Raw genomic sequence first — 19,256 nt, forward strand, 5'->3', positions numbered from 1 at the left:
CGGTTTGTGACCGTAGAGTAGATAAAATGGAGAAAATCCAGCGGTGTCGTGCAGGGAAGAATTATAAGCAAATGTGACGTAAGAAAGGGCAACGTCCCAGTCGTAGTGGTCCTTCGAAACGTACTTGGACAGCATGTCGGTAAGAGTACTGTTTAACCGTTCTGTCAGGCCATTGGTTTGAGGATGGTATGAGATAGTCAGCTTGTGTTGAATAGAGCAGGAACGCACAATGTCGGCGATAACTTTCGAGAGGAAGTTACGACCACGATCAGTAAGCAGCTGTCGCGGGGCGCCCTACACTAAGATAATGTCACACAAGAGAAAGTCTGCGACGTCAGTGGCGCAACTGGTAGGGAGAGCTCGTGTGATAGCGTATCAAGTGGCGTAATCAGTTGCGACGGCTACCCAGCACCTCCCAGCACTACCCCAGCACTACCCAGCACCTCCACCAGATATGTTACGTAGGAAGACGCAGACGAAAAGCTATGTACAAGTATATTTACAAGAAAATACGCTGCGCTTGGCCAAGAGGCAACAGCCCGCGCTACCTTCTAATCGTCGTCGTCGTCTTCTTACTGCTCGGCTCTTCGTCATTGGAAATACTATCCCGTAGTAATATAGACATAAAACACAAGAACTTGAGTAGTGGAGCAGGTGGGGTGGGTGGGGATATTCTGTAAATGTCTGCCTGGTGGATGTCCATATCATCTGCTGCTGCAGTGCTGATTGGCTGGGGACATTTGTCTCTTGACGTGTAACCCAGCTCAGCCAGTCAGAACTTCAGCAGCAGACGAAATGGACACGTCCACTGGGTGGACACTTCCAAATACACCTCCGCCCTCGAAAATACGCCGCTTACTTAGCCACACTTTGATGCACTGTGGTCAAAGATGCTGGGTGCAAATTTGCATCAGTCTCTCTTGCTGCGCGAGTCTCCACGCCATTTCCGAGCCCTGCGTACCGAACATGGGGGCACCATAACCGAGCAACTGTCAAATTTGTGCGATAAATTGCGCACATGTAAGCCTTGTAATTCCTGATGGGCACAGTTTGAGTTTGATGGACTATACCTACTATGGTAGAGTGCTCGAGCTCACTCAGACCACTTCCACTCGGATCGACAAAACCGTACTGCCAATCTATGCCTCCTTAAATGCCTAAACAGAGGCTAAATTGAGCTCCGATTGCATAATGCGTGGCATGACAAAGGTGCCATACGTACATACGACACAACCGTGATCGAATAATGGCGTCTTTCCTCTACACAACGATACCGAAGTAAGGCGCCTGGGTAATACGGCTGCAAAGATAAAAGCGATTATGCTGCAGCATGTTTTCGTTACATGCGGTTTTAGCAAGTGACCCCCTGTGGGTCTATGCTGACTCAACTGAAAAACGTGTCACGTCAGGAAAAAACAAAAAATTCAGGTCTTCGCGCATGCATACTGGCACAGATGCTCCAACAAAAAAATTTGTGAAGAAAGTTTGGGATTTGTTTTCTCAAATGTTTACCGAAATTTCCCCTCAGAATAATAAAAAAATACATTTTTAAAGAATTAATACCATTGTAAAGTTGCTTCAAGTAGGTGTCGGAAGAGAGTTGACTTATCGCCCTTATTTCTCCTTTCCGCCGTGCCGTATACGTCTATAGGTGCCTGCATGCTTGATGTAGCTTTATTACAATGGAAATAATAAGGACACTCCATGTGAACTTTCGACGTCGGTGTCGCTGTGAAGTACTGGGCAAAGTCCAAGTGTGATAAAATCCTATCGTGTGCTGTAGGTGCGAGGGCGTGCCGAGAAGGCCTTACCTGCGCACGAGGTAAAGGAGGTGAGTGCGAGGTACCGTGATCAACCGTGCGCTATAGGGGGCGGGAGGTGCAGGGGGTGCGTCTCCTCTAAAGCGGCGGTCCGCCAGCCGAGCCCTACCAACCGGCCGGTGGAAAGCTTCAGTGAGCCGAGATGCCTGGTGGCTGCATGGGCATTGTATTCGCACGCACAGTGGGCTGGAGGTTGCGCAATCTCAATTTTCGGAGGTGTGTTGAAGGGAGACTCATTTTTTAAAATACTTTTTGTGTGCAAACAAGCAGGGACAAAGAGGAGCAACACAAGGACGAGCACTGTCCTTGTGTTGCTCCTCTTTGTCCCTGGTTGTTTGCGCACAAAAAGTGTTTAAAAAATGAATCTGTTCCAACTAGGCCGATTCGCAGTTATAGAAAGGAGAGGCAGCGTTGTGACAGCAAGTGTTCAAAGTCATCGAATGAGATCTGTTCATGTTTGCCTGTGTGCACGTGACACCATACTTCGTAATTTATTAAGCGAATGTTCACTGGAATTTATACGGCCGACTAAACTATGAACCTTACTTCATGTAGTTGTGTGATACCTTGCTGTTGCTATCATAACTGTTGAAACTGCGACATTTGTTCATGGCGAACTCGCAACATCAAATTGACCAGATAGCAATGCTCACTGCATCCGGAATCTTTTTTTTTACGTGCCAAACCCACTTTCTGATTAAGAGGCACGCCCTAGTGGAGGACTCCGGAAATGCAGACCACCTGGGGTTCTTTAACGTGTACCTAAGTATATGTACACGGGTGTTTTCGCCCCCATCGATATGCGGCCGCCATGGCCGGGATTCGATCCCGTGACCTCGTTCTCAGCAGCCTAACATCATAGCCACTCAGCAACCACGGCGGGTCGGTTATTTACAGAATGTCAACATCTTGCTATAAGTTTTGGAGACGGGTCATTGCATATGGACCTTTGTCTGGATTTCATGTTACTTCTGCGTGCTAAGAAAGTTGGATATCTTTATAATGTTTCCAAATTTGCCTGTTTTCTTTTTCGCGTATTCAAAATTTCCGAAAATTTTACATATCCATAGAAACCTGCCCAGTAAACCTGATGGCGCCCCTTTCCCAAGATGAGTGAGCTCTCCGAATAAAACTAAAGGCAGTAACATTCTTTTATCTGCAGCCCAAGCCGGCGAGCGAGGGCAAGCGAGGTGGTCTGTGCCTCCCCATTGGTGGAGCGGAGTCACATGGTTGCGCACGCGCTGCTGACTGCGCGTTTTGTTTTCTTGATTTTTGTTTTGAGTTATGTCGGCGCCATGACAGTTGCTTTTAGCTACTGTACTGCGCTGCGGACAGCAGTGCGTGTTGCGTATTTCGCGCAAGTTACGCTGCCACTACTGTCGTTGCCGAAGTTTTTCTTGCATGGGACTGTGTTAGCAAATCAGTATAATGAAACAATACAAGAATGGGGTTGCGTTACGGCTAATGGCTTTCGCATCACGCCATTTGAAGGACCTCGAAGGGGAAAGTTTGACTGCCGTGAATCGAAGCGTTTCGAATATAAGCATCTATGCTGGCAATTTAGTTTACATGTCCTTTTTTTTCATGCACCGTCTCTTTTTCATTCTATAGCGCCAAACAAGGGAAATTACGCAATTACGTGCTACAAGCATGTTCGCTATATCTTTCTATCATGTCCTTCAGCTTTGCTTGACGCAAAACAACAAAAAGAAGAGCAGGATTAAAACCGCCAACTCGGGCCCAAACAAACCCTGTGATGACCGCACTACATTCAAAGGATCGCTGCGAGCGCATTCTAACAAATCCGACAGCGCAGCTTAAGACCGGCTCACACAGGTAACCGAGCGAGCACTTGCTTTCTGCAATAGTAGTGAATATTGCTGGCGCGAGTTATTGTTTAGGTTAAAACGCTACAGCTTTCTGTCCGCCTGCTCCAAGGCGTTTATGCGGCCCCGTTGCTGCAGAAAAAGTAGTGGGTATTGTATCTCTTCCCCACCCATCACCGCCTAGGTTACTGAGCTCAGAGCCATTCACACAATAAACGCCGAGTAAATGACAAAACTGCTAGCGGAAAGTGCGTTATTATATTATTCCATTTCACCAGTGCGGCATACGCGAGTTCTATGTAGAGTTACTGTATAGGTTCCCTAAAGGGGGCATCTACAGTGACTATAGTTGTATGGGACTACGAGCGCCGCGTAGCAAATGAGAAAACTGCATTGTCCATGGATATACTTATGTTGACTGGAGATAAACTTAGGTCATACCACCTGACTTTCGACTTGGTCAGTTACTTTATCTTTTCACTTTTTGTAACATGCTACCTGACCATACGTGGATTGGGTGAGGGAACAAACGCGAGTTAATGGAATCTTAGTTGAAATCAAGAAAAAGAAATTGGCATGGGCAGGACATGTAATGAGGAGGGAAGATAACCGATGGTCATTAAGGGTTAAGGACTGGATTCCAAGGGAAGGGAAGCGTAGCAGGGGACGGCAGAAAGTTAGGTGGGCGGATGAGATTAGAGAGTTTTAGCCCAGCGGGTTTACGGCCAGCGGAGCGGAGCGGGCGAGCGGAGACGCGACTGCGCATGCGCACCACGCTGAGGCGGCCAGCGGTTTTACGGAGCAGCGTTTACGCCCGCTGGAAAGCACTCCCCAGCGGAGCGTATACGCAGCGCGCGAGCGTGCGAAGGGCGCGCGGGCGTGTATGGGAAATGCAAGACGGCAGCCGCGAACATGAACGCCGGCAGTTCTGCATCGAAGACGGCGACTGCCGCGCTGACCCGTACATTAATACTCAGTACATTATTAACAAATAATGCACTGAGAACGTGTAATATATCTTTATTCAACATTTCTTGCATAATAAAAGCAAGCGTAATTCAATTTCATTTCTCAGTAATTCCTATTCGAACCACTAGGTGGGGCAGCAGAGCTTCCCGCTCTTTACCCCGCTCGAGCGGGTGATCCGCTGGGCTAAAATTCTTTTTTCGCGCGCCGCTCCGCTGGCGCAACGGTGGAGACCGCTCCGCTCCGCTGGCCGTAAACCCGCTGGGCTAAAACTCTCTATTAAGAAGTTTGCAGGGACAACATGGCCACAATTAGTACACGACCGGGGTAGTTGGAGAAGTATATGGCAGAGGCCTTTGCCCTGCAGTGGGCGTAACCAGGTTGGCGATGACGATGACCTGACCATACGAGCTTTTGCTGAACTCTTGACTATGTCAATGATTTCCTCCTGGTGCACTGCCGATCTCTGTACTCAAACATACAGCGCTTGTCTCTGGAGGAACATGGTAACCATGAGTGTTTGCCGTTATCATTGCGGTTACGGAACGCGTCACGTTTTGCGGTACATGTGTATGTTCCCATGTTATGAAAAAAGAAAACGAGATGTTCTAGTGGTGCATGCAGTTGCCAGACGGAATATTCACAAGTTCAAACCGGCTCAACTGCCGTCTTTTCATCAGCCCTTGACATGCATTTTATTTCGAAGTCGGAACGACGAGGTTATGACTACAGAGGAACTGCGCCACCAACAGCCGATGGCGACACCGTGAATGCACCTGAAGAATGTCATGTAAAACATCGCAGTTAGACTTGTAATCCACCATGACCGTACCACGACTGGACGCAATACTACAGAACACCTATACATGGTAATACCTTGCGGTGCGGCCGTTGTTTCCCATCGTTGCCAGACGCGAGAGCTCGAACGCATTACAGTTTTTAGACCTTCTTTAGTGCCAGAGCACGCCCGCATGAGGCACAGTTTTGCCGTCGAAAGCTGCCTCATTTCTGCATTGGCGGCGTCCGCGATTAGCAATGCTTTCTGCAAGGGTACGTGCACTACACTTCTTCAATTGGCGAAGAAATATGCATGTTTGCCGAGAGGACCGGCATTGTCTAGTAGGTTCATTTACTGATAAATGTTAGCTAACAGGAAATGGGCTAACTTTCACCGTGACCCTCTCGTGATAACAAATCGTCAGAAGCAGAAGAAATCGTGGTGCGTCAGGGGTAGTAGGACCTCTCCACATAGAAGGACCAGTAGACGATGTTGAAGAACCCGAAGCAGATGGGAAACATGTATCTGGCCACCCTCTCGAAAGCCTGAGACATCTTGACGTTGCGGTGTAGTTCCAGCTTGTTCTCCCGGTCCATGGTCAGCAGGAATGGGTCCGTGCGACGCCCGTAAACCAGCCTCTGCGCGAGCAGAATGTTGAAGGGGAACATAAACATGAAGCTTTAGTTCGGCACACATGTTATAACTCTTATGTTATAGCTTCAAGCTTTATCACCCAGTTACACGGTACATAGCCGCAACTTATTGGCTCAAGCAGCCAATTGAATTGAATTAGGGGTTTTACGTGCCAAAACCACTTTATGATTATGAGGCACGCCGTAGTGGGGGACTCCGGAAATTTCGACCGCCTGGGGTTCTTTAACGTGCACCTAAATCTAAGTACACGGGTGTTTTCGCATTTCGCCCCCATCGAAATGCGGCCGCCGTGGCCGGGATTCGATCCCACGACCTCGTGCTCAGCAGCCGAACACCATAGCCACTGAGCAACCACGGCGGGTCAAGCAGCCAAATAACTGGGATTATTGCAAGGTGATTTTTTTAGCAGCATCAAAATTAAAAAATGCCTGCAGCAGATAGTACAATTCCAACTTTTCAGCTAAATTACTCAATGAGGCAGCCATTCTACGAGAAATCAAAATGCTAAATTGAATATTTCACATAATGGAACTAATGAACCTTTTTAGTGAATTATTTTAGGGCACATATTTCAATTTACAATTTTTAGCTGGTGAGTTCACAAGGCCTATACTGCACTTTGAACAAATTTGCAGGACTGCACCAGTTCCGAGATATTAAGCTTTGAAGTGTCCTACAAAATGCTTTGGCATTCCAGTTACTTTTTGTTGCACGGCCCAGTGGTGGTGAAAAGTTTAAGAAATGGTGATAATTGCATTGATCATGCTTAAGGCAACATATATGAAGAGGTTGCTTTTCCTAAAGCCGTATGAACGGGATATACTGATGTAAAAGGAGCTTTGAGGCGAGTTCGATACTACAGACAATTGCTCTGCCACACGATGAGATGCTTTACTTTCTGCGTCTGAACTAGTATTGCTAGTGGCACATCCCTCCGCGTCTGGCTTATTAAGCGAAAGCCTTAGATCTCTGTTTCAGGGTCGCGTTGTGAGGTATAGAAAATATCACGTGACCCAAGGAAGGCCGGAACCGAACCAAACCGTCTATAAGAGATGGTTACTGATTATCAAAGCTACTTAGTGATTGATTGGGGATTGTATTAAGATTAATTAAGGTGTATTAAGGAGGAATAAGGTGTGTTAAGGAGAATTAAGGTGGATGAAGGTGCATGATAGAGGGTTAGAGTGGATTAAGGCGGTTGAAGGAGGCTTATGGTGGATTAATCTTTATTAAAGTCGATGAGGAGGATGAAGGTAAATTAGGATGAAATACGTTGCAGTGCTAAATATTATTGCCGACAGAATATTTCTTGACCACAATCATGATTGATTGCTCAATCTTGGTAATCAAAGCGCATTGATGCAATGATTTCGGCCCCTGTTAAATCAATTGAAAGTTTCCGCACACAACAAAACAGCAGAAAGGTGGTTTTAAGATATTCGCTATTAAAGCGAAGATTCCCGGCCTCCGCCTAGATGTCGGTATCAACAGCAGGCGTGCACGATCATGTGAACACCCCCTGCACATTGCCTGTATCCGCGAGAAAGCCAAATAATAAATGCTGCCCACTCATGCGTGCGTGGAAGTGCAGTTCAAAGCAAATTCTAAAAATCCAAGGTGAACTTATGTATCGCCTAAGAGACGTGATTGTGAAAGCCTTGTAAAGCCTACCGTAATACCTCAATCCAACTACATCAACCTTTAACCACCCTATCCCACCTTAATCCTCCCTAATACACCCTTATTGGTCTGATTTCGTCAACCCTAATTACCTTAATCCACCCTAATCGACCTTATTCCTCCTTCATCCAATTTAATCCACCTTAATTCTTTTTATTATGCCTTAATAACTGTTCATGCACCTTAATGCTCCTTTATTCACCCTAATACACCTTAATATTCCTTCAACTGCTATAATCCTTCTTAATAACCTTAATCCTTCTTTATGCACCTTAATCCACCTTGATACACCCTAATCAACCTGAATCCTCCCCTAATCCACCTTAATTCAATCACTAATGAATCATTAATTAACTTGGATAATCATTAATATCTTATAGACGGCTGGACATTCTTTGGGTCGTTACTGGTCTTTCTGGGTCGCATGATATTTTCTGTTCACAACGCGACCTTGAAACAAACCTAAGGCTTTCGACTTAAAACATTAAAAAAACGCAAATTGGACTAGCTAGCGCTCACCACCTGCAATACCACAGGTATAGTTCCCGCTAATTTTTTTCGGGGCCTGCATTCATCGTATGACTGACGCACACGTCGAGCTGCTTGGCGAGCTTCTTCACTGGAGGGGGTCCGGAATGCAACAGGCGTCGCACCGTCGAGATCAATCTAGTGACCGTGCTCGCGGCCTATCCGTTTTTTCTGCAACACTGCGCATTTCACGGCGTCTCTTTGCATGTCAAGCACTTGCGCTTTCCCTGTGGCACAGCAGGCGTCGCATTGTCGAACGATGCGTGTCTACCCAAGCCTAATCGCAGTCATGTCTAGCCACCGACCTAGGCACAGCTGTCATACCTGGCTTAACGATGATTCTATTCCTAAGTATAATAATTACAGTAAAATCAAAGGTTAACCAAGTGAAACCGAGACTTATCCAGGCTAAACCAAGCTTTCGTTTTGGATATCCAGGGTTAGCTGAGCTAAGCCGCAGCCATTTTTTTTTTGCATCCAAACTCACTCCTCGCCTCGGGAGGCCTACTAGCCCTGCGCGCGCGAGCCGTGCATTCGCCTTCGAGCAGGACATCACAACAACGGCGACGGCGGCGTTTTGCGCCTCGAGCATCCGAATAATTGCCATCGCAATGAAAAAACTGGCTTATTTATATGCGAAGCATATTACGAGAGCTCAACCCAGCTCCTCAGGCGCGGCGGTGTCGCTTTCAATACCACGTGACACCGTGGCGTCACGACAGAGGAGAAACGGGGCTCCAATTCGCGCCGTCGCTCGCTGCGTCGCGGCGGTGTATAGGCAGCTGCGCTTGCCTCTGCTAGACACTCACGAGGTGAGATGCCTCCTGGTGACAGAGCTGCTCGTTGGAATGAGAAGCGAAGGTTGCGGCGTGCTACAGAGACTGATTTTCTAGGTGGTTTTGGCTCAACTCTTGCAAGATGGGCTGGGTGGGAATCGAACCAGGGTCTCCGGAGTGTGAGACGGAGACGCTACCACTGAGCCACGAGTACGATGCTTCAAAGCGGTACAAAAGCGCCTCTAGTGAATGCGGTGTTGCCTTAGAAACGAGCTGTTTCTAAGGCTCAGGCGTGCGTCGCTTGCTCAGGCGCACATTTCGTTGCCGCGCCGAACGCTGCGTTGCTCGACGCTCACCGCGTCCAGCGCCGTAGCCCATTGTCTTACACCCCTTGGCGGGTCGACGGGAACGCTGTCGCGTTCCGCTCTTGAAGGCGAAGCAGAGTAACGCATGAGTTGTTTCTTCGTCTAGCCGAACCAAATATAGCCAAGCAACAGCAGTTCACCAGGCTAAACAGTGGTTCAACAACTAAAATAAAGGCTAGTATGCTTCGCATCCTGGGCTTAACCTTAGCTAAGCCACAGCCATTTTTTACGCACGCTGGTTATACTGTTCGCAGCTCGGCGTCAGCTTAAGAGCTCTTAAATGAGAAAAAATCCTTTCAGTTATCTGGTACGACATGACGGTGACAGTAGATGGAAACAAGGAAACAGCACGTCATAGACGTATTGGGCTGTGTTCGTTGTAGAAGTATGGTGCTACAGTAGGATAGAAACACGGTGACACTGGCGAAATAATGAATTGTGTTGCTTAAATTGAGTCAGCAATATCATGCCCAAAAGTGGCGCTTCCTTAATGAATGACGAGAAATTATTTAGTAGAAATTATGAGCCCAGTTCGTTCACTCAGAATTGGGGCCTCTACGCAATAACAGCGGCTCTCCTGCAGGATGATAATTCGAAACAGGCCTCACTTGAATCGGTCTTCCTCCTTCCAAACTCGAATAACTGTTGTTGTCCGTTATATTCGAACAGAAATGAATATTCGACAATTTCAAAGAGTGAGTTCTCGAGTCAAATACGAAACGAATAGCAAATACTATCCGATTCGTAATCAATATTTGGAACATGCGCTCATTCCTAATTAAGACGTATCAAGCATTAACTCTAACCGCGTGCCTTAATTTTTATTTTCAATAAGGTTTTTACTCACTACACGCTAATCTCGCCTTCATTTCATAATCTTACGTGAACGCAGGTATCGATACGCACTTGCTAGAACGGCTATACGAAGGTGACCGTCTTATGCACGTAGGACAGTTGCCCAGACGATGCTCCGCCATTCCTGTTTCTTAGATGGCAGACAACAAAAGATCGGGTCCATGATCTGAAGTAAAATTTATGGAGGAAGGAAAAAGAAGATACCGCAACGCGGCTGAAGCCAACCTGGTGGCCGAACGCGTGATGCACGTCAAAGTGCGCGGTTGGTTTTAGTGTTCCCGCTCTGCAGGCGGCGCCACGGCAGGGCCGTGAACAAACGCGCACTGAATAAAAACTACTGGAGTACCACTGGTATAGTGCCTAGAATATACTATTGTAGGCACTATACTACTGGGAGCCAAATGTCTCAGCAAATGACGATTCTTTCTCCGCGATCTCGACGCAAGAAGTCACGTGTTGGGCCACCAGGAGGAGGAGGAGGAGGAATAAACATTTATCGATGAGTCAAAAAAAAAAAAAATGGCGGCCTATGGTTTCATGGAGCGTTCGCTTGCCGAGGCTGTTGTTGTGGCATGTCACACGTGCGGCTCCTACCCACGATGGGGGATTGACCAAGCTATGGGTGTATTATTCCAAATTATTATGGACCATAAATTTACTCATATCAATGGCATTAGCAATGAATATTGTAGAATTACTTGTTAAAATAAAATCAGGAAGGTCATATGGAATGAGTAATACTCCCTCCTATATTTTGCTTCCTCCATGGTCATAGGAGACGCCACCACCGAGACACTACCATCCATGGTGCTACCATCGGTTGTGCTCACGACTACTGTTAGCTGAGGGACTAGCGGCACCTGAGGGCAAGCGGGAGGGAGTAGCAGTACCAGCGACAACAGACGTAGAGGGTGTGCTGGCCTAAACCATAAAATGCCTGGAGCGTCATCAAACAGAACTAGGCCGTTGGCTGCTAGGGGGCAACATAACCACTGCAAATGCAGCAGTAAGCGTGGAAATGAGCTGGTCCTCGTACGAGGCAAGGGAGGCGCAGTCCAAATTACAATATGCCGGCAGACTCAAATTCATGGCAAACACAAATTACAGTTGCAGAATGTACCTACACCTAAGATACAAAAACATCAAGACGGCTTGGATTCGGACATACACGTTCCTAGACACGAAATACAGCGAAAATTCAAAACAACACGACACTAAGACGGAGGCAGATTGGCGCAAGGGAGTCATCAAGGAAATCAATGGTGCTGAAAAAACGATTTGGCGCACGACAGCGGCAAAAAAGGCAAAACCTGGCACTATATTACCACCAAAGCCGAAACCGTGCCCGTCACCAGACTACCGAGGAGATCGAGGCAGCGCCCTGCTGTTTCCAGCCCGCACAGGCGCTCTCCTCACAAACCAACGCCGCCACGAACTATTCGGCGTGGATCCGACGTACCCGCCGTGGTTGCTCAGTGGCTATGGTGTTGGGCTGCTGAGCACGAGGTCGTGGGATCGAATCACGGCCACGGCGGCCGCATTTCGATGGGGGCGAAATGCGAAAACACCCGTGTGCTTAGATTTAGGTGCACGTTAAAGAACCCCAGGTGGTCAAAATTTCCGGAGTCCTCCACTACGGCGTGCCTCATAATCAGAAAGTGGTTTTGGCACGTAAAACCCCAAATATTATTATTATTGGATCCGACGTGCCGCTTGTGCGGTGCACCAGAAGAAACTCTTCTCCAAGTGCTACAACAATGTCAGAGACTTCCATCAGTTTCCCGATTGTGCTACCTGGCTGAGAGCCTGGCGCTGACTGGTCTCACCGAGGATGACCGAACTGCACGCGCCGAGACTACGAAGATCCGGTTAGAACAGTGGGAACGAGTGGGCAGGCGAGCCGAATAGATGAAGGGAACCCCCATAGACGAGAAAACCATGGCCAGGCGGCGCTACTGCGCCTTTCCTGACAGCGCCCCAATGTGGAAACGCCAAGCAGCGCGGTCGCGTCGTGGCGTAGTTTCCGCTTCGTTTACGTTGTGCCGTCCGCGCTTTTCTTCGCTGCTCGTTCTCACGGCGCTCCGTTTTCGACGGCGGCAGATCGCCTGCTTGCGCAACAGCGATGCAAAGATTGCCGTGCGGTTTCAAGAAGGTTGCCGACGCCGACAGCTTTTTTTCGTGGCGGCAACCTCACGATAAGGGAGCGTCTGCTTCCGAACGTGTACGGCGTTGAACAAATTGTGGACGGTGATGTGAGAGTGAAAGCCAAGTGCGTGTCACAGGTGTCCGACAAGATCGTAGACGACGTCGAGTTAGAGGTGCGCACCATGTTCAGAAATTTAGCCATTTTTATTTCAATTACACCATAAGTCACACTGGCAGCAGGAACTTCTGTTGTCATACTACTCGATCACTGCAGATCCATTGGGCTGCTTCTTGACGGTTCCGTCACTTCACAAAGGCATGTTTTGGAGTCTGTTTCACACGTGTCTTGCTGCTGCTCAAGAGCTGCGTCGCTGCAGTACGAAAGCACATGTCCCGGTGGTGCTGACTGCTGAGAAGACTGTTGTGATTGTCATTGGTCTGTTTGGCGCCGCTTTCATCTGCATCGCATATAAATGAAACAGTATGTGTGCCTATTTGTTGTGGGGATTAAGTTACTCCCAATAATATCTTTGCAAAGGTAACGTTCCTGTGATTGTGTGCACATATTATTCTACAAGAGTGGTATGACTACAAGTTATGATACTTGAACACTTAGATACTTAGAAAGCATGGGCAAACAACAAACATAACGCGCACGTCTCGAGCGGCTGCTTTCCGATCTGCCGCTTCCCGACGCACGCGACGACCGCGGCTTGCATTAAATACGGTCTGCTACCACACAGAAGTAGCGCGCGGCCCCTTTCGTTACCTGCACAACTAGTAATTTAAGTTGCAGCGTTTGGAAAAGGGAAATAATTCTCTTGAGCTCGTCCATGCCGATCGCGAGGGAAGGCACAGTGCAATCAAATAAATTCGGGGGTTCTATGTGCCAAAACCATGCCAAAACCACGAAATCATTATGAGGCCCGCTGTAATGGTGAGTCTCAGGAATAATTTTAACCTCTGGGGGTTCTTTAACGTGCACAAAAATCAAAGCACACGGTAACAAGGGTGTTCTTGCATTTTGCCCCTTTCGAAATGCGGCCGCCGTGGCTGGGAATCGAGCACGCGTCGTAGAGCTTAGCGGCGCAACACGCATGCATTTACCGCTAACAAACGGCGGATGCCACGACAATTCAACAACGCGACACGACTAAACAAACGGCCGTGCACTAAAAACAGGCATATGACTATTCCGCTTTCAAGATATTACACGCGAATGCGAAAGTATGAGACTTACTTGACTCGGCCGCGCACTGCAGTTATCCATGCTTGTCGTCTGTCCTTCTCGTACCACTTCCCAGCAAATATGTAGAACTTCACGGGCGGCGTAGGACCTTCCGTGTTTTCGAGGCTGCTGTGGCAATCGACAACACATCAGTATTGCGTGCCACCTTTCCTGGCTGATGAGGTCGCACTCGGCATCGCAAAAACCACGCGCACGAGCGCTCCCGCCGTACAGAACACGGGCGCGCGCCAGCGCAGCGACGACCCTCGAAACTTCCATCGGTCCGCTAGGGGAGCATTCGGCGCTGGTGCCGCGCGGGCAAACTTTAGATATCGCTCGTCTAGAGCCGCCCAGTCACAAGGACTATTCGATTCGTGCAAGTTTCTCTGCACCTTCTGAACCTATTCATGGTGCACTGCACCTAGACCCTCGATTCCCCGAGGTGCAGCAGTGCACCCTGCACCCCCGTGCTCGTTTGAACGGGGTGCAATGCAAGGTGCCGCCGCGGTGCACTGCACCCTTGAACCTTGCAGCAGGTGGGTGCAGCCCGGCACTCCCTGCACTCTTTCGTTTGAGGTGCCGTGCACCTTTTTCTGAATCGAACAAACCTACAGCGAGTGACCGCTGATGCCGACCTCCTCAGCTACACGAGCTCCTAAAATACAGACGGCCGACCAGGCAGCGACGCAGCTGAGACGCGCTGACTTGAACCGGCGTTGCTGGTGGATTGGATTGTCGTGGCTTTGGTGAAATCCGAGGCGACTGGAGCCTAGAATACAACAAACCGGACCAACCAGACGGACTAACAGACTGTGACTGTGACAAAACTGTGTTTTATGTTCTTTCTCTCCTTACTTTCTTTCCTTGTACTCTGAACATCTCCCGTGGCCTTGACAAACGCCTGCCCTGAGTCAAAAGGGATCAGGACCACTTACTTACTTACTTACTTAAGGATTGCAAGCTACTGGCGAACGAGGTGGAAGAAGACGTCACGCGTCACGTGAGGACGAACGTTCGGAGCAGGAGGACGCGCTCGCCGAGACCTGATCGTGCAATCTGCTACCATCGCAAATAAATCCAGTTGTTTTTTTGATCATCGGTCGTGCCATCGTGTGCGTCAATCACAGACACACATTCCCAATGGTCCTGCGCGAAAACTTCTGCAATATACGCGTATATATTTTTAGTATTATGAAATTTTATACTTCATACAGTTAATCGTCATCTTCCCCTACGAGCTGATTGAACAAAAATCTCATTATCATCATTATCATCCTTTTTTGTTTGTAACCACGAATAGGGTTAGTAGGAGCTTGGCGTTCCGTCAGTCATTATTCAGGCAGCTGAATAGATCATGCAGGGAGCTCCGTGAGATTCTGCGAAGCATTTGTGGAATTTGGCAATGGCAACAACGACGGCAGCAGCTGGCGTCACAACTAGCCCTTGCAAAGGCAAGCTAGACTTCGATCGGCCCTGTAGCGCGGCACTGCCGGACAAAAGGTGCTGGCTTAATAGCGAGTTGACGCAGTGGAACCAAGTTCTCCAAGGGCTCGTGTACGAGCTCGTCGAGGCACCGCGGGGCAGTCTGCGCCTCTCTTCGCTCTCCAACATGACCATCGTCGAAGATCCCGACGTCGTCTCTCGCGACGCGGCGTTCTTCGTCACGCGGCTCCTCGAACGCCACTCTTGCATCGAGGAACTGAGCGTCTGCTACGCCCACGGCGCCTACGAGAGCGGCGACCAGACGACGTACGCTATCAATCTACGCCCTTCGTCACCGGCGCCAGAAGCAGCGGTTCGTGTCATGCGCTACTTGTCCGTTGACAAGATCTCGTTCGACGAAGCGCGACGTAAAGGAAAACTCCACACCATCGAAGGTTTTGACTCACTGTGCTCGGTGCAGAAGTTGTACGTCTACGGTGAAGGGGACGAAAAGTTCACGGCCGAACTTGGCACGATGCTGCAACGGAACAGAAACACCATAAAAGACTTTTCCGGCGTGTTCCGTAGGTACCCGCTCAATTTTACGAAAGCTGTGGCGTGCCTTACGAGCTGCGATTCGCTGTCGCTCGGTACAGCGCACGATATAGAAGACTTCGTCACCGGTGCGCACTTCGTTAGGCAAATTATGGATGTGTCGGCGGTATTGAATAGACTGACAATAAGTATCCCAGAACAGGAGATTTCAACACTTGCCGAAGCCGTGATGCGAAGCAAGGCATTGACTACTTTGGAGGTGGAATTGGACGACTCTTCTCCTACCCCCTTGTTTGCGGCGCTCGAGGAAAACACGACGCTTAGGGAACTACATGTAGTATTCGCCAACATACCTCCACACTGCGAACAAACATTGGCGTCCGCACTCCGGAAGAACGTCTCCCTCAAGCAGCTCGAGCTTTATGATTTTAAAACCGACTGCGGCTTAACAAACTTTGCGGAAGCACTTTCTCAGAACAGCTCTCTTGAACGTGTAGAGCTGACCAGTAGGTCACTGCGGATGAGAGTAATCTCAGTCATCTGTGACGCACTTGTGACGAACAAGACGCTGAAGGAGTTGAGCCTTACTCCAGAATGTGCACTTAAGGCGGAGGAAAGGTATGAACAAAATATTTCATTATTTTTCTATCTTCTGTAGGGTAAGAAAGGAACGATTTTCATCGATATTTTGAGGGCACCACCTATGTAGTGAAGCGGTCCGAAGCAGCGCTCTATGCAGTGGCGAATTCTTGTGAGAGAACACGAGCATTCCACGAGCACCCCCACAGTGTCCTGTCGAGAGTCGGTGCTTGAGTAGAAGAGTAGAAGCAAGAGTAGAAGCACTACAGACCGAGTCTAGAGCAAGAGGTGGATCGTAATTTATTATTATACTTAGCGGGCAGCTAAGCTTTGGCTGCCACACCATAAAGAGGAGACGCATGCATACAGTAACTACAAGAGGGCGCAGAATGTAAACTTTTTTTATTACGATATCGATCGTATTATAAACAAGACCCACAAAATAGAGAAATACGAGACTAGATATAAAACCTGCGGAGCTAGGTACTTTGTTACTTCACTCTAACTGTTTCATGTTACCCTTTAAATTCACCTAAATTAAGGTTTGGCGTTACTTACGTGGTTGGATGGTGCATTCGTTGTCCTGTGGAAAACTTCCATAATTTCTTTCCAATCCATGAGAAATACGAAAATATAAAATAGTACGGCTACTTTCCGTTTAAGTTCTTTCTTGTCTACTACTTTTTTACTATTATTCGAGGCCGAACAAGAATTATCGTCAAGAAATCATATCAGATGGCTTAGGCAACAGCTGTTTGTCAAGTTCCATAACTTGCTGATAGACAGAACTCCGTATTTTGTGCTGACAGAACGAGCTTTCTGCTTGGATGTTCTCTGCTTCACAAGTTTCGAAGGGCCATAACTTGTAGCGCATCTTGCTCTGGCTTAGCGTGCGTCATCAGTGGCGGCCGCTTGGCGCAGTCGGCGTTTGGACCCTGAGAAAAGCAAAGCTTTCATTGCCTCGTATTACATTCGCCTTCTGCACCTAATTGCATTCGTCTTCTGCGTCTTCCATACAGATAAGCAGGCTTTCACTTCAACCTGGCGAGTAACTTGGTGCTGCTCATTACGGCCCGTCTAATGAAGATTGTACTACATATATCTCTCTCTTTCAGAGCGGCCTTAGCCGAGCAGCTGACCAGGAACGGAAGCTGCAACCGTGTCCAACTTCCTTGGGTGGAGGCTGACCTCCCAGGCTTGTCGACGGCCCTGTTTTCTCTTTCCACCTGTCCCCAAGAGCTACATCTAAAAACCACGCAATTGTCAGAAGCCACCATGAGTTCACTTTGCGATACCATTGCGCAGAGCTACGTGCGTAGACTTCATCTTTCCCTCGGAGTGAGCATAGACACAAATGCCGCGTCAATCTGCGAAATGCTCAAGAGCAGTCGACGCCTTCTATACCTGCGGCTTGAGTGTCCTCAGCCGTTTGCTCAACACGCCTTACATGCCCTCGCTGAAAACAGGTTCCTTGACGGTCTGGCCATTGACATCTACGGGAAAGTGACGAACAACACTGCGGAGGCTATCGCGTTCTTCCTGACTCGAAACGAGACAGTCACTCATGTGTGCATGACTCACACGCGGTGTGTCACCACACACCAGATGGAGGAGATTTATCGCGGCATGTCGAACAACAGGCGCATCACGGACTATTACTTGCCTTTCCGCTTCCGTTCAGACTGCTCCATAAGTTTCGATGTCCTCGAAAAGCTGCGAAGGAACCGCAGCACGTTATACCGAGCTGTAGAGTTTGCAGAGCACCCCGTACTGGACAAGCAGTCCGCCGAAGCTTTCGAGCTCTTCTTTAACAATTCACGTTTCCGCCGCGAACTAGCCGAGGTCACCGGTAGGACGGAGGCTGAGGTGATGCCACTGCTGAAGTCTGCTCAAAATTACTTGCGCGACAACTACCTTGTGCTCACTGGCGTTGTTCAGCAGGACGTCCTCGAGTGTCACCCTGGACGAGTCACCCAGGCGGACGCCCTCAACAAGGACTGTTGGCGAGCGATTGTGCGTTACCTAAGTGTGAGTGACGTCGTCACGCCGCGTGCCTGACTTCTCCGCTGCAAAAGAAGATGGTTTCCGCAACTTGTGCAATAAAGGTTGGCTGCAGTAAGATGACGTGTTCGCGTGTATCTCGTATTCCAGAACACACGTAGATCCATCTCTGGGAAGATTTATTATCAGTCGACCATTTGATAGCGCTCTGAATGCCTCCTGATAGCCTGAGAAAGTGGAAGTTCGCGAAATGCTGGCACATCCCCGGTCGCTGTTATGTGCACGACGCGTAGATTTCGAATGCATTAAAATTATGTCCTTCACTCCAAAGAGGCGTCGCATTCAACGTTGTATGCGCGCGACTATCACCAAAAGCGATGGGTGTAGTGCAGCATCTGCGTCCAACGCTCTGAACTACAAGCTCGAATGCCAATGCTGGTAACAACACAATCATTGCGTTAGCAGCGAACGGGCCGATATGGCCCATGTGCTTTGGGAATGCCGACGCCACGTGGAACAAGCACAAAGAGGAAAGGGGAATACAAGAGCAGAACCTTCTGAAGCGGGGCGCCTCGCCGAGAGATGTCAAGCCGCTCTCCTCAGCGAGGCACCCGAAGACCAGGAGTGGGCCGTCCAGCGGGCCAGGGCCTTTGCCGAGGATCTCGAAAGATTTTCCTCGGGCGATGGACCCCTGGCAGCCTAGCCCCGGGCACCAACATCAACAACCGTTGGACAAATAAAGTTTATTCCTATCCTATCATATCCGATATTAATGCGCTACAGTCACGGAGTTGACAATATGAACTGCGGAAGCGAAGAAGCTCTCCCATCGCCGCTTACAGCTCTGCGTGATGCGAGTCTATGAGGCGTTTACGCTTATTTCTGAAACACTGCAATGCATAAAACAAATAATTACGCCACTGCGGCTACGAGAACAAATGTGCCAGGATGACTATTACATGTTTTCTGCATACGGGGGTCTAGCTGGCGCTGCTCGCGCAGGGATTGCTTGTAGAAGAGAGAGTGAGCACAAAAATACCGGTTGCCTTGCTTCGCAGTGGACCGCTGCAGCGCTAGC

General features: G+C 48.8%; 1 protein-coding gene and 1 long non-coding RNA gene across 2 annotated transcripts in view; one reads left to right on the forward strand and one right to left on the reverse strand.

The window, feature by feature from the left end:
* Window positions 1-5,338: 5,338 nt before the first annotated feature.
* The window catches only part of LOC139059163 (uncharacterized), a 47,242-nt gene continuing 33,324 nt past the window's right edge, over window positions 5,339-19,256 (reverse strand). Inside the window, exon 3 of the long non-coding RNA XR_011513969.1 lies at window positions 5,339-6,028. This is a non-coding gene — a long non-coding RNA (uncharacterized lncRNA). The remainder of the gene's footprint in view (window positions 6,029-19,256) is intronic.
* On the forward strand, window positions 14,918-18,298 carry LOC135916450 (uncharacterized). Its single transcript, XM_065449808.1, has 2 exons — window positions 14,918-16,216; window positions 17,293-18,298. The coding sequence occupies exons 1-2, from the start codon at window positions 15,024-15,026 to the stop codon at window positions 18,233-18,235; spliced, it is 2,136 nt and encodes a 711-aa protein (XP_065305880.1). The 5' UTR covers window positions 14,918-15,023; the 3' UTR covers window positions 18,236-18,298.

This window comes from Dermacentor albipictus, chromosome 4 (genome assembly GCF_038994185.2).
Source record: "Dermacentor albipictus isolate Rhodes 1998 colony chromosome 4, USDA_Dalb.pri_finalv2, whole genome shotgun sequence".
NCBI lineage: Eukaryota > Metazoa > Arthropoda > Arachnida > Ixodida > Ixodidae > Dermacentor > Dermacentor albipictus.